At 47.8% G+C, this 16368-nt stretch overlaps 1 protein-coding gene across 1 annotated transcript in view; it reads right to left on the reverse strand.

The window, feature by feature from the left end:
* Ndufa10 (NADH:ubiquinone oxidoreductase subunit A10) overlaps nucleotides 1–16368 on the reverse strand; it is a 43503-nt gene that overhangs the window by 16812 nt on the left and 10323 nt on the right. The window contains exons 5-8 of the mRNA XM_042689070.1: nucleotides 15626–15747; nucleotides 13090–13169; nucleotides 9799–9853; nucleotides 6393–6478 (exon numbers count right to left, since the gene is read on the reverse strand). Coding sequence (XP_042545004.1) covers nucleotides 6393–6478; nucleotides 9799–9853; nucleotides 13090–13169; nucleotides 15626–15747 — 343 coding nt within the window. The remainder of the gene's footprint in view (nucleotides 1–6392; nucleotides 6479–9798; nucleotides 9854–13089; nucleotides 13170–15625; nucleotides 15748–16368) is intronic.

Raw genomic sequence — 16368 nt, forward strand, 5'->3', positions numbered from 1 at the left:
GTGGTAGAGTGTTCACCTTGAGCTGAGGGATAGCACCCAGGCTCAGAGTTCAAGCCCCATGATTGACCAAAAAAAAAAAAAAAAAAAAAAGGTCATTTCTTTGGCATCGATAAATTAAAACCATGGGATGGTCTCCTTGTTCTACCATTGCATTTTGCCAAATGCTAAGATATTTGTATATACCGTTATAACACTAAGATTTTATTGTCATTTTATATATTGTGATATTTTCTTATCTTAATTTAATCTGAATATAATCTCTACACTTGAAGACAAAAAACCTTTTTTGAGCTTTAGAAAGCATTAAAATCTTTCTTACAGGCTCAAAACACAGAAAATAGTTTCAGTGGCTATTTTCCCATTAACAAGCTGTAGAGGCCTTCCTGTCCCAGCTTGAGTGAAAATCTACCAATGCACCTGGCTCTCAGCCACACCTTACAAGAAGGTGCCCAGGCCTGCTCTGCAAACCCAGGGTCTGGGCTGACAGTAGGGGATGGACGATGTGATGGGCACGTCCTAGGTCCTCCACCACACATGGTCCCACCCGCTATGAGCCATGATCCCGTCACTCCGAGGAAATGCTGCCAGGTCCCAGTCAGCCTGCTCTCCAGCGGGCTCCACTCAGAGAGATAAACAGCTACAGTGCACATCTTCAAAGCTTATGTTGATTTCTTAGTATATCAAGGTGATTCTACCCACCAGAAAAATATTCAAATATTTTAAAAGCTTATTAAGGCAAACAGGAAAGTGTGTAAAGGTCCCAAAGTGGCTACATTTTGTAAGACTGTAGGGTTCAGTTATTAGAAATGCAGTCTGGCTATGATCAAACTTCACACTGCTTGGCAGACTTCCTCTCAGAGCCAAGTGCCAGCAGCACTGCTCACGCTAACACAATGCTCACACCGACACAGTGCTCACACTCGTGGGCCGATTCTGTACACATGCACACAGCCTTTCCTGTGAATAAGCATAATCCTCTACAGCTGTTATAAGCAATTCTTTGATATCCAAATTAAAAATTTCAACTAAAATTAAACTTCATGTTTTAGTAAATATATATTAATAAATAAAAAGGTGGTTAGGAGAAGTTTTTATCCCCCACAAAAAGGTTGAAAATCGTTAAGAAAATACTGGAAAAATCTGAAAGAATTTAATGGCCTAGGAGCACTGGGCCTACTCAGGGCAGCAGTGCCACCTATGTGTAATTTGGAAGAATTACAGGTCACATGCAACCCTAAAAAAATCTTGGAATAAACTTAACAGTATCTTTGAAGATTAAAAAATAATCTGCCCCTATCCTATACCCTACTTAATTTTATCTAAGTTCAGCCCTCAGTGTACCAGTCTTACCATCTGTCACTATGAGGAAATGTCTCTAATAAGCCTACATCTATTCTAGATTGGAGATACATAAGGAACACAGACACCATGAAGAATTCTGCAATTCAGGACGCAAAGAGCAATTAAAAGAAAACAGCCAGTCCACAGTATGCCCCGTTTAAGAATTTGAACACTAGACAGGTGCCATGGCTCACACATGTAAAACTATCTAGTGTCTGGCGTCTGAGGATTGTGATTCAAAACCAGCCCAGTGCAGAGAAGGCTGTGAGACTCTTCAAGTAACCAAAAGCTGGAAGTGGAGCTGTGGCTCATGAAATGGTAGAGTTCTAACCTTGAGCAAACAATCTCAGGGTCGGAAGCCAAGCCCTGAGTTCAAGCCCCAGGACCATTGTACACACACACACACACACACACACACACACACACACACACACACACACACACACACACACACACACACACACACACACACACACACACACACACACACACACACACAATTTAAAAACTGAGAATAACTATCCTTGAGGCCAAAGAGTACAAGAAAGAAGAAGACATACACCAAAGTCTAGTTACGAAACTGCCATGTATCTTAAACAAGAGGTAGGAAGGCAGAAAACGAAATGGCAGATTATGTTTTACAACTCAAACTGTTCCACAACAAACAAAATCCACACTTTCTCCTACAATGTTCCCACAGTCTGCTGTTCATTTCTCCCTAAACTGTCACACTCTGTGTGAAGCCGAGCCCTCGTTCCACGTTGGAAAGATGCTATTCAGTCCCAGACACTCTGAAGGAGGGAGGCCAAGCTTTGGGGACACCTGGACTCCTACCTGGCGATCTGTGACCCAACCCAAATGGCAACAGCCAGTCATGGATACAGGCACAGGCACAGTAATCTGTCAATTACTGCCTCAATGCAAGCACACACAGGTAATTACATACCAACACAGAGACCTGAGACGGTACAAAAATGTCAACCCATAATTTGGCAGGCTCTGTACAAAATGACTAGAAATGGAAAATAGCATATTTACAATAATTATCTCAGAAAATTGGTCATTTAAGAAATGCTACTCAAATGAAAATAAACACAATTACACTGTACAATGTTGTGAAACACGGGGGGGAAGTTACATAAAATGAGGAAAAGGACAGGACAAAACCATAGGAAACTGAAGGAAAACAATTAATTGAATGCTGTAATTTAAAATTGGGGGAAATTACAGGATCCTTCTCTATGCCATATAAACATATAACTAAGTAATTTACTACAATTATGACTTTGTAACATGAGTTTTGGACATGGTACAGAGTTAAATCAATACACATCTTAGATTATGTTTAGAAAATGACAAGGTATTACTGGGGGTGGGGGTGGGGGGAGGTCAACGGTCAGACATTCTTCACTCTCACAAGGCAGAAGGATCTAAGGACCATCACCTTTCCTTACACGACAGCTCACACATCCTGCCAGCTATAAATAACCTTAACAGACAAGGGTCACATAAGAACCAGCTTGTAGGAATTCATGGAGGATTCAGGAGTGGTGGGTCCCAGCAGGCTTTGAAGCATTTCAGGATCTGCAGACCATCAGCAGGCAGAAGAGCAGGGACCAGGCTTTGCAGACAATCAGCAGTGGAGGTGCAAGGCCTAGAAGGGTAACTGGCTTTCTGGTGGTCATGGCAGAAGCAGAGCAGAGGCTCAAATCCTGAGTTCAATCTAGGAAATCAAACTGGAATCTGAGCCCAGACAACTAAGCCACTGAAGGGGTGTTCTTGCGAGGAAACAGGGCCTCTGTGAGACACCAAAAGCCACCCTGGGGAAGTGTGCACGATGGGGTGGAGCTGAGCTGACTGGAAGCAGAGATCCAGAATAAGCACAAGGCGGCACAGTGAAAGAAGCGGAGAGAAAGGCAAAAATGGAGCATGTCAGCCGCAGAGGGCAGCTCAGGGAAGAGGAGCACCTGAGCGAGGATGGCTGGTGGCACCCCCCTTCCTACAGCCCAGGGAGCAAGTGCGGGCCCCGGCACCAGCAGGTCCTCAGCTGTACAGGAGTGCTGCAGAGCAGAGCGCGCATGCATGCAGGCTCAGACACAAACAGTAGTTACAGGGTGGGTGAGGATGTCGCACAGGGAGCAGGCGACAACACTCAACTCAACTTACCAATATACATATCCCGTAATGTCCAGTAAACAAGTTATCAGTTTTTAAAGAGTGGGGACCAAGTTCCAGCACCCAAAGTGAGGAGCCTGGAGCTGTCATTATTGTCCTCACAGTAAGAAAAAGCTGAAAATCAGTGAGGCATCTCTTGGTACCCACAAGGAAGAGTTCCAGGACCCCCAGGATGCCCAGCCCTGTGGATGCTCATTATATAAAAAGGCATGCACTCACACAGAGCTCGGAATGCCCCCTTGTGCGCTTTATCAGCCCATGCCTTATGCACGGCTGTGATACTAGACTGCTTAAGGAGTAACGGGAAAAGTGTACATGTTAAGTGTAATTGCAGTCTTAACAGGCTTTGCACAAGGTTGAAATCTATGAATGTGGAACCCTAGATGTGATGCGTTAGCTATGCTAAAAACAAACCAACAAAAAAACCACAGTAGCAATGCAGTGATGATCGCAGTATGTGGGAAGGGAACCCACCCCAACAGAGAGAGAGAGAGAGAGTGATGGAGGGAGCGGCGGAAGCAGGCTGTCAGCACTGCACGGCCAGGGAACAGCTAGGGAAGATACTAGATGCTCAACAGCAACTGTAAAAGCATTGCTGCAGTCTTCACAGTACCGCTGTAATAACAAGAAGAAATACATTGCTGATGTTGCAGCTGAAGGTAGGATATAAGCTGGAATCTCACAAAATGCTAAACTAAGTGTGAGGGTTGGGGGGGCGGGGAGAGGAGAAACTGGGAGCTAGCACTGCGTCTGCATTCCGGACCAGCGGTGCTCACTTCACCGTGAATGGTCCAGGCACACCATAGAGAAGCAGGGATGGCAGAGTGGATTTTAAGACACCCACTTACCTCTCCTTCACAAGAAAACGTTGATACAGGTAAGTTACAAGGACACTGAAACCCTACGCTTAAATTAACCAGAAGCAGAAGTGGCTTTACTAACTTCAGAAGGAGCAGACCTGAGGACAAGGAAAGTATCAGCACACACACGGGCTGAGCAAAGTGCTAAAGGGTAACTCCCTCAGAAGTCACCCACCAAAGCAGATGAACCTAACAACAGGCCATCAAACCTCTCAGCACAAACTGAGAGTTCAAAGGAGAAACAGCAAGGTGGGGTCTGTGGTAGCAGATGTTAACCCTGTCCTTCAGAAACGGACAGGCGCAGCAGAGGGATTCAGAGGACAGGTCCAGCCAGCCACCGTGTCCATCAGCTCCATCTACAGACACTCGGCACTCTTCCCACAGCAGAGACCATGCTTTGTTTTGTTGTTCCAGTTCCAGGACTTACATTCAGCTGAAGCTCAGTGTGCTGGCTCAGCCGGTGATCCGCCCCTTGAGCTACACCTCCAGCCTATCTTTTTTGCTAGTGAACTGGACATGGAGCCTCTTGGACATTTGTAGCCAGACTCGCTTCACACTGTGACCCTAAGATCTCAGCCTCTCCTGTAGCTGGGATTACAGGCCTGAGTCCCCAGCACTCGGCTGAACCCATCTTCTACCCGTCAGTGGAGCATTAACCAAGACAGAGGGCATGCCTGCTCTGCACACCTGACCAAAGGTGAGAGAGAAGCACGCAGCCCTGCCTAGCACGCATGAGGCCTTGAGCTCGATAAACTGAACAAAACAAAAGGGAATTATGATTCTAGAAGAAATGAGGGCCCCCAGGGTTCTCCCAGGACCCTTCCCCAGTCTTCTGCTCTGTTCTGCTCCCACTCCTGTCCCAACGCTCTTAAACCTTGCAGCCCAGTCCTGTCCTTGCTCTAGCCTCTTCTGGCAGAGGCCTCTGCGACCTCCAGAGCCCATGGTTGCTGCACCCCAACCACTCATGGTCCTGTGACTGGGGATACCTGAGAGTCCCTTGGACTCACACTGTTTAAAAATGTTTACTTTAGTCCCTAATATACTCCGTTTGGAGCAGAAATTTTATCCTGCACTTTAAATTCTTAAATCTGAAGTAATGCCTAGAATACAACTAAAGCAAAATATTTCTTGAATTAATAATGGCAGTAAATTAAGTGATGGATTAGAGAACTCAAGAACTGTATGGAAGGAAACACTTCTGCTTGGCCGTGTTCACATCTAACCCGAACCATCATGACTTCAAGGTTCAGCAGGGTCTGCAGCTGTAAGTAGATCCACTATACTCAAAAGAACAACTGTTTCTGTCCCCACAGCTCCCTACCTCTAGCAAACATGGCAATCCCCTCTACCATCAAACACCACAACCCCCACTCCACAGCTCCACACCAAACACTCCCATTAAACACCACAACCCCCACTCCACAGCTCCACACCAAACACCACAACCCCCACTCCACAGCTCCACACCAAACACTCCCATTAAACACCACAACCCCCACTCCACAGCTCCACACCAAACACCATGACCCCCACCTCCACAGCTCCATACCAAACACCACGACCCCCACTCCACAGCTCCACACCAAACACTCCCCATTAAACACCACAACCCCCACTCCACAGATCCATACCAAACACCACAACCTCCACTCCACAGCTCCATACCAAACACCACGACCCCCACTCCACAGATCCATACCAAACACCACGACCCCCACTCCACAGCTCCACACCAAACACTCCCCATTAAACACCACAACCCCCACTCCACAGCTCCACACGAAACACCACAACCCCCACTCCACAGCTCCACGCCAAATACCACAACCCCCACTCCACAGCTCCACACCAAACACTCCCCATTAAACACCACGACCCCCACTCCACAGCTCCACACCAAACACTCCCATTAAACACCCCCACCCCCACTCCATGACTCCTCACCAAACACCATGACCCCTACTCCACGACGCCCCACTCCGCAGCCCCCCACCACCATCAAACACTATGACTCACAGCAACCGCAGATAGTGAAAGAAGAGATCGTCTACTTCCAGCCAAGGGCCTTTGTCATAGTTGAGGTATTCAATGTCATTTACCACCTAGGACAGAAGAAAATCCCAGGTGAAAAGAGATATAAGACAGTTACATGAGGAAGCACTACAAGTTACAAATATTTGGCGGGAAGAGTCACCAAACTCAAAAAATATTCTTAAGGCTCCACCTGCTCCGCCTGGCCAATACTGGGGTGCATGATGCAGCAATCCTGGCAGCTTGGGGAAAAAGAATCAAGACTGGAGGGAAAAGACAGCAGTAACAACAGACTACTCACATTCTCCCAGTCTACCCTAGAAGGAAGACAGCCTTGGAAATAGCCTGGGTAACCCAATCAACATACTCCCAAGAGAGAAACAGCATCCCAAGTGTCCATCTAGAGCTGGCCTCCCAGAGACAGGCACTCTGAGTGTCCAGCTCCACACCTGGCCTCTCAGAGACCCAGCACCCTTGAACATCCAGCTCTACACCTGATTTCCCAGAGACCCAGCACCTTGAGAGTCCAGCTCCACACCTGACTTCCCAGAGACCCAGCACCCTTGAGAGTCCAGCTCCACACCTGACTTCCCAGAGACCCAGCACCCTGAGTGTCCAGCTCCACACCTGACTTCCCAGAGACCCAGCACCCTGAGTGTTCAGCTCCACACCTGACTTCCCAGAGACCCAGCACCCTTGAACGTCCAGCTCTACACCTGACTTCCTAGAGACCCAGCACCCTGAGAGTCCAGCCCCACACTTGACTTCCCAGAGACCCAGCACCCTTGAGAGTCCAGCTCCACACCTGACTTCCCAGAGACCCAGCACCCTGAGTGTCCAGCTCCACACCTGGCCTCTCAGAGACCCAGCACCCTGAGTGTCCAGCTCCACACCTGGCCTCTCAGAGACCCAGCACCCTTGAGCGTCCAGCTCCACACCTGACCCCCTAGAGAGCAATCTTCAGTGCGACCTCATCCCCATGCTCTTCTCAACAGTCCCAGCTCCAGCTTCTGTAGAAGGATCAAAAATTTGAGTCTATTCGATGAACTCATAACTATCTTAAGACAAAACGTGTTACTCTAATACATAAATTAAATATCTACACTAAAACAAATAACCTAAAAATAAATATATCAACACCATAGAAATAAAGAAGGCAAGGAAATAAAATACAATTCATTCATCCAAGCAAAAAAAAAAAAAAACAGTATCTCAAAAGAATTCTCAGAGCCAGAGCAGCAGAGCCTGTCTGGAAGCAGCCATGCTGCCTGCTGCAGGCACACCCAGCCCCTTCCTCTCACCCTGCGCTGTGCTGTTCATGCTATCAGTACTGGACACTCCCCTGGCAGCTCTGCTCACAACTTCCACTGCACTTTTGGGCTCCAATACCTTTTGCTGTTTTGTTAGTAATTTATTCTAACACATAATATATAATATACAAGTTCTACTTTTTCTCAAGTAGATAATTTCAATTTTGTCAAACCCATTTTCCTCTTGCAGGAATTGACTTTGCCAAACTAAGACACACACACACCTATTTCTGGACTCTGTGTTTAGAGTGTTTATTTGTTGCTGTTGTTGTTTTTGGTGGTACTGGGCTTGGACTTGGGGCCTAATATCTGCAAGGCAGTCATACCACAAGGCCTGGGTTTTGTCTTGCTCTATTATGTTACCTACTTGTTAATGCTAACATTAATATTATAGTGCCTTTATTATTTTACAGTATGGAAAAGTATCTCAACTTACTTTTCCCCTTGGCTACTACCCACGAAATTCCCTCAAAACTCCACTGAGATTTACTAGAATTTTACAGAATGGACAAGTGGCCATCTTTAAATGACGACTTGTCCCATTAACTAATCCAACTTTCAACTTTATTATGTGTTTAATAAAAATGCTGAAGCAGTGGACCCAACATTCTTTGCATTTTCACCATCTATAATTTTAAGATCATAGAAACAACATTATTTAAAAAATCAAAACCATGGGAAGGTGATGGGTTGGGCTAGGGCTTCTCAATTAGTAAATATGAACATTCCCAAAATCTGTGGGGACAGAACAATTTACCTGGTTTCTAAGACTACTGAAGATGAATCAAATGTTAGAAGAATAACCACTATCAACATGTAAAGACTGAAACTGGGTACCTGTCTGTCACCTTGCACTATGACCAACTCAAAATGGATAAAAACCTCTGCATCAAACCTGAAACCTTGAAATAACTATAAGAAGGGGTAGGAGAGACATTAAAACTTACTGGCATAGGCAGGAACTTTCTCAAGAGTTCCAGGGACTCAGCAAATAGGTGAGGGACTCAACAAATGGGACAGCATCAGAATACAAAGTTTCTACACAGTAAAGGACATTGTTACTAAACTAGAAAGACCTCCAGCAGAATGGGAGAAGGTCTTTCCCAGCAACACATCCAACAAGGGTCTAATATCCAGAATAATCCCCCCAAATCAATAACCCAAGCAGTAATCAGAAAAGGAGCTAAACAGAGACTTCTCAGAACTAAAAATTGCTGATATACACACATGTGGAGATGCTCAACATCCCTGGCCGCAAAGCACACGTAACTCAAAACAACACTGAGATTCTAATTCACCCCAGTATGACTCCAGCATTGAAAATTCCCACTGTTGGTGGGAATGTAAACTAGTACAACCACTCTGGAAGGTGGTTTGAAGATTCCTTAAGAAACTAAACACAGAACTTTTCTATGATCCAGTGGTACTACTCCTGGGCATCTACCCAGAACACTACAAGCCAGAATACTGTAAAGAAACTTGCACATCCATGTTTACTGCTGCACTATTTACAATGGCCAAGTTATGGAAATAACCCAGATGCCCCACAACGGATGAGTGTGTCAAGAAAATGTATGCAACATATATGCAATAGAATTTTACTCAGCCATTGGAAAGAATATTATGTCATTTGCAGAGAAATACAGCAGTTGTTTTCTCTCATATGTGAAAGCTGGACCTACAATACAAGCATACATGATAACATACAGGGTTTATGTATATATCTACACACAAACTGACAGAAGGAGGGTACGCTTAGGGGAGGGGTCCAAAGGTGCAACTCCTCTAGTAAGTAATGCAGTGATTTAAAAAACAAATACCAGGAAGCAGCAATGCATTGGGGGGGGACACACGAAAGGAAGGAGGGAAGCGTGAACAGTCATTACATTCATTGTACACTATGTGAAAACTGAACTACATAACTTGAGGTGGGGATGGGGGTGGGGAATGGGGGAGAGGGACTGAAGGGGCGACAGCGACCAAGACGCACTGCACTCATGACCTGACACATGGAACCGTACCCTCTCTGTACAACCACTTAATGACAACAAGAATGCCCACTTTCCCAACCATTTTCTTACCTTCTGTGAGTTTTCAACCTCCCTTGCGCTGTACTGTAAAACCTCACATTTCTCACTGTAGGAAAAAGCAAGACCAAGTTCAGTGTCAACATCAGGAATCCGAATGCACGAACAGACGCTCAAGTCACCTGCTCCAAGCCTAACGCAATAGGCCATGAGTGGGACAGAGCGCTGAGGGCAGAGGCAAAGGTGACACGGTGGCAGTGTGCTCACTGCTGGCACAGACAAGAGCAGGCCTGCTTCCCGGGCTGCCTCTCCTGTCTACACCACCCCTTGCTGCAGGGGGGCAATCCTGGCCACCCCCGGGACAGGGGTCACTGATGCCACACCTGCACTCTCCACCACAGCGCAGGGCAGAGCAGCCTGGCTTTCCTGGGCTGCACAGAGAGCAGCAGGCATGGCAGGTGGGATAGCCACTGATGAGAGCCACCCCACCCCCAGTAACCATGCAACAGGGTAGCACCAGCTCAGTTCCCTTAGCCCTCGGTCTTTTGTCTGGGCGCTGGTAAATCCCCACAAGGTCTCGGCTCAGAAGAAGGGGAGAGCCGTTCACGGTCCTTTTCCCCCTGGGTTGACACAGACCGTTCTGAGACCTGGCTGGCCAGCCAGGAGGTGACTGAAACCCAGCAGGTTGAGAAGCTTGGACCTCACCACATGGAGGAGCCGCCTCAGCCGTCACCCAGCCACCAGAGGCCCTGGCAGACAAGCCATCAGGAGGCCAGACCAGGAGTACCGAAGATTACTCCTGCTGGAAAATGCCTTCTGATTCTAAAACACAAATGACTTAGAAATGTTACATTATAACCTATTTGGAATAGGTTTTGTTTTCCTGAATTTTAAGTTTCATAGTGAACTTCTAGGAGAAAACTTGAAACTCCAGAGAATGGTCAGGGCGTATAAGTCACTTAAAACACAGATCATGAAAAATACTTTTGGCACGAGTTCTTCTAAATATGACAAGTGACCCATAATTTATATGGCTGTTCTAAATACAAACAGCTTGTGCGGTCAGACAGAATATACTTCACAAGGACAGAGACCCTGCTTGTCCAAATGCTCAAGACTTAATAAATCTACACTAACAAGAGGGGTCATAATGGCTAATGTGCATCTAGAAAAGTCAATCAATTCAACACATGTGTTGGTACTCATATGTGCAGCCACAGACTGCTTACTTCTTAGAAGCAAAGCCCAACCACAATTCCTGAGAAAAAGCATGTCGATGAGCTGAGCACACGCACCCTGCTCTCCACAAGGGCTGCGGGTGACAAAGCCCCTGACACAAGTAGACAGAAGAATGATCTTAGACTTCACAGTGACACTTTATGTGATTCCAACAAACACTGGAGAAAATGCTTTATGTTGACCTTGTTCATACAATGCACTGGAAGAGCTTGGCTTAAGTCGCCGTTCCCTGGAGGTAGTCAGTGTGGGAACAAATGTAAATGCAAAATGAACCAGACCCAGGCATCAGTGGTCATGGCTCCTCACTCAGAGTGGACCTCACCCATTCCAGAGCCATAAACAGAGGGTCTAGTGCGTACTTTTGCCTTATGGGTGATTGAAGCTGGGGGCAAAATAAACAGAACAAATGTCAGCTAAGGTTTATACGCTATAATTCAATAGTCTCAAATCCCTGGGCAAGGGTGACCTGAGCTCTTCTGTCCTAGAAATCTCAGGCTCGTTTTCTCTGAGGAATCAGGGAGGCCTCTTTCTCCCAGGTAAGTGTGGCTCTCTACCTCATGAGTGAATTACAGCACTGGGACGACGGGAAAATTGGCAATGACCTCAAAGGCCCGAGAAAGGCCTTTAGGTCACAGGCAGCACCCCTGCAGTGCTCTCTCACACTGCCCACCACTCTTAACAGGGTGCAGTGCTGAGCGGTGTGTCTGGGTTACCGGAGTTGCAACGCCACCTAGAGGCATACAGCGCTGATGCACACTGCCTGCAGCCCAGCAGTGGAGCTGGGCATGGGTACCAGAGGGTGCCGCAGCAGATCACCCAGGCTGCACAGGCCGCCTTGTAAAATCCTCCTTCAGAGACCACTCAATCCTGTACCTTTGAGCAGAGGCCTCCAAAAACAGCCCAGCCACCAGTGAGGACTGCGATGGCTATGCTGTCTGTTTTAACCTCCCTGAGCCTCAGAGGCGTATCTGGACTCTGGAGTGGACTACATTTGAGATCTCAGGACAAAATACTGTGCAGCTTGAGTGTGCAGAGCCCAGTGAAGGGAGGTACTCGACCCTGCTGCTAGCTATACCTCACCATCACCGGAAGCCCTGACAGGCAGGCTCCTGAAAGCAACTGCAAGCAAGAGGCAATCTCACTGTCTGTGTGCAGGTGAAACCCTGGATCCCTGAAGTCAGGGCTAAGCAGTCTGGGATGACTGATGAGGAAACTCCTTCCCAGCTGTCTGCAGCCAGAAGACCTTCGGAGGGATGTCTGGAACTGGAATTCAAAAGTTAACTACCTCTGCTTATGCTGTGCATTTATGTAGCTCTCTATATTCCCTTGGGCCTAGACTATAGAAATAGCTTCTTCTCCTGCACATCTGGTCTTAAAAACAGAGCAGAACAGGGTGAAAGGCGCTTACAGGCCACTGTCTTTCCTACAGAAGACAAGCTTACCAGGAGAAGCAGTAACATCAGTTGCAATGTTTATGATGAAGAAGTAAAAATAAATAAAAATGTAAATTAGAGCATTTCTTCATAGTTACTATGGCTTTGTTTTTCTTCACAACACCGTATGACTCCGGGATTTCCTATAAGGCGTGAACTTGGACTAAGGCAGCAGTAATGACTTCCCTACACAACACTCCCAGACCTTCAGAGCAAGCAGCTGAAGCCTGGATGAAAACACTCTTCCCTTGTGCTCCCTACAAGACAAGAAGTGGCCAGGGAGGAAGACAAAGGAGTTGTGTCTTCTCCTCTAACCCACCAAGCACTCATGGAAACTAATTCTCATCTACTTCTCCATAGGCACCCTGAGGATCTCAAGAAATCCTACGTTATTTACTCAAAATTACCTGGGTCCGAGAGTGCTGAAACATTTCATGGACTGGAGTTTGGTGTACTTCTAGCACTAATGTCTAGGACATAATGAAACAGGAAAAAATACTGGAAAAATAAGCAAACCAAAACCTCACAAAAATCGAACTGAAATGTCTCCTACCATCCTTGTTCACAAACACTGACTGAAACCCCGGGGCAACACCCGGCACTGGAGAAGCCAGAGACAAGGATGTAATGGGAAGCAGCTTCAGCCCTACCAAGCAGCAGGGGTGGGGCTCACCTCATCTCCGGGAGGAAGGTATTCTTATAGGCATTCTCGATGTCCTGGAGATAGGCTGTGGTGACCTTCACTTCATGTGGCTAAACAAAAGCAGAAAAATCAAAGTAGGTAACATTCAGCCATCATTTTACCTTATTTCTGGTTGGTTGTAGGGCTTGAACTCATGGTCTGGCATTATCCCTAAGCCTCTTTTTACTCAAGACTAGTGCTCTACCACTTGAACCACAGAACCACTTCCAGTTTTTGAGTGGTTAATTGGAGATAAGAGTCTCACAGGGACTTTTGTGCCCGGGCTGCTTCAAACCGAGATCTCAGCCTCCTGAGTAGCCAGGATTACAGGTGTGAGTCACTGGTGCCTGGCTGACCAGACATCATTATTTTTATCTGTACATATGTAAAATGCAAAGACAGCCCACGGCACTGCTTTCCACCACCAAGCCATGCACTGCAGGCACTGTGGGGAGCCAGGAAGGGCCTCAGTGCAGGGAAGACCTAGCCTGGCCCAGTGAGCTCACAGACTCCGGACGCACAGGTACAACAGTCCTGCTGCCTATCTTGTGCGGCACTTAAGAGCCAAGTGCAGACAGATGACAGACCTGGCCTCTCCCAACTGCTCTCAGCCACCGCCCGTCAGAGGCTCTACCTCTCTACCTCTACCTCTTCCCCGTCCCTGTCAAACCCCTCCACTCTCTCCTTTACATCCCTTGTTGTCTGATGTATGCTAAGTTTTCGTATTTAAAACTCTAAATTTAGAGTTTAGCAAAGCAAAGGCTGCGCTGCTTTCTCTCTTCACCCTGCTCCATTTCTATGGCCTTTACCTTGTTACTTCCTTGCTTACCACAGGTCTGTCTGCTCCACAGAACATAAGCTCCTGCACAGAGTAAATGTGGTTTGGCACAGGAGGGAAGAGAGGACAGGCCTACAGTTTACAAAATGGCAGAAACAGTCTAAACAAGGTAGTTGCTGGATTTGGTAAATTTGCTAAAAATCACTTAGTTATATACTTCAAGTAAGTGAATTTACTGGAGTATGAATTATGCCTGATGAAAAGAAAAGAGAGGTGAGGAGATGGGGGAGGGAGGGGACAAGAGCATTTCCTGCATGCAGTGGAGGCCCAGGGAACACCTGCCAGGGGCGCTGCATTCCCATGCTGACCACAAAAGGGACCGATTTCCTCAGCAAGGCCTGGGCCTGGGGCAAGCGCCTGCGCTCCATGAGCCCCTGATGGCCAGTGTGCAGCGCCAGCTTGGTAAATGCGGGGTGAAGAAGTGCTATAGGAGAATGGCAGGGTCTAAACCTCTATCACTAGGTTTGGTCCAAGGGAAGTAAGATCACATGTAGACTGACCATGAGAGCACCCACAAACACACAACTGTCACAAAATCTAACCGCAAATACCAGACAAAATGTTCAGTTACCAGTTAGCTTTGCCATGTGTCACATATTCCCTAAGGCTGCGTAGGGAGCTGCATGTCTCATGCATGCTTGCAACTGAGCTGCACAGGACAGCAAAGGACAACAGCAGCCCCCATGTCCGCTCTACAGGAGCCTGCCATTTGGAAGGAGCTTTGTGAACCTCTCCAAGAAAGGAGCTCTGGGGAGGGAACCCCAGGGCCTCACATGAGACACCGTGAGCAAAACCGTGTTTCCTCCTGGACTAAGCACTGCAGCAGACACAGACCTGACCTCAGAGCCGAGCTGGCTGTGCTCGCCTCTACACTCCACCCTGCCTAAGCAGGGTGCTTGCTACCCAGCAGCCTCAATCAGAAGACAGCAACTGGCTGTGCATGCTACTGCTCTAGGCCGGTATGCAGGAAGAGGGAAAGGCCACTTCAGGCCCTGCCAGGGCAAGAACATGGGAACAGTAGGACATGAGACCCCTGCAGCTCCCCTGGGAAGAGCAGGGTGTCAGCACAGAGCCACTCAAATGACAGATGGCACAGGGAAAGCAGCTCTTCACCAGGTGGCCCCAGACTCAGCTGCAGGTGTCACCCACTCAGGCTGGCTGAGCACGCATCTCCCCTCCACATACAGACTCACCGGGACCTGCTGCATGTGTCACCTGACCTGGCAAGAACAGTAAGGAATTAGAGCTCTGCTAGGTGCTGATCACATAACAAAGGTGTACCACAAGAAGCCCAGAGGCTGGCACTGATGACAGGTGCCTATACTCCTTGCTACTTGGAGGTCAGGGGGAATGTGGTTCCAGGACAAGCCAGGCAAAACGTGTGTAAGACTCCATCTCAACCAACAGCTAGGTAAGTGCCTTGCACCTGGCACCCCAGCTACTGGAAACTGAGATTGGGAGGATCGTGGGTCCAGGCTAGTCCAGGCAAAAAGCTCATGAGATCCTCATGTAAAGCACGGTAGCTCATTTTTGCCATCTCAGCTACAACAGGAAGAATAATTAGGAGGATATGACCAGCCCAGCCTGGGCAAACAGTAAGATTGTATCTCAAAAATAACTAGAGCAATACAGACAGGAGGAATGGCTCATGCAGTAAAACCCCAGATCTGGACACAAAGGCTGACTTACATCCCCCTTTGCCTGGATTCGCCTCTGTATCTCCGGCACCGGCACGTCGATGTAGACCACCAGGTGTGGGGGGAGGTACTCACGGATGGTGAGGTTCTTCACCTCGTAATAGTGGTCCACACCTGGTGTGAGAGAGAGCATACACAGTTCTCAGAGCTGTATGACAACCTGCACATCACCTAACAGAGCAGAAAACACTGAGCACAAATGCCAGGCATGGACAGCTTACCAGAGGGTGTGAGAAGGGCCTGGAGTTAGCACTGCCGCACAGCAAAAGGTGTGAGCATGTGGAAGGCCTTGGGCTGGGGGGGTACATGTTTATGTGTAGCATGTAGAAGGCCTTCCAGGGGCTATGTGGGGAGGAACACACATGGGTGTGTCCATGGTGTAGCATGGGATAGCCTTCCAGGAGCTATGGTGGGGGGAGAGGTTACACATTCTAGGTGTAGCATGGACAGCCTTCCAGGGGCTGTGGGGGTTACACATTCTAGGTGCAGCATGGGATGGCCTTCCAGGAGCTGTGGGAGGCACATGTTCTAAGTAAGGCATGGACAGCTTTCCAGGGGCTGGGGGAAGGGGATAACACATGGGATACCTTCCAGGAGTCGTGTTATGTGTGCACACTCTAGGTGTGAGCATGGGACACCTTCCAGGAGCCGTGCTATGTGTGCACACTCTAGGTGTGAGCATGGGACACCTTCCAGGAGCCGTGCTATGTGTGCACACTCTAGGTGTGAGCATGG

The sequence above is a fragment of the Dipodomys spectabilis genome, unplaced genomic scaffold, assembly GCF_019054845.1.
Source record: "Dipodomys spectabilis isolate Male_0828 unplaced genomic scaffold, ASM1905484v1 ptg000124l, whole genome shotgun sequence".
Classification (NCBI taxonomy): Eukaryota; Metazoa; Chordata; class Mammalia; order Rodentia; family Heteromyidae; genus Dipodomys; species Dipodomys spectabilis.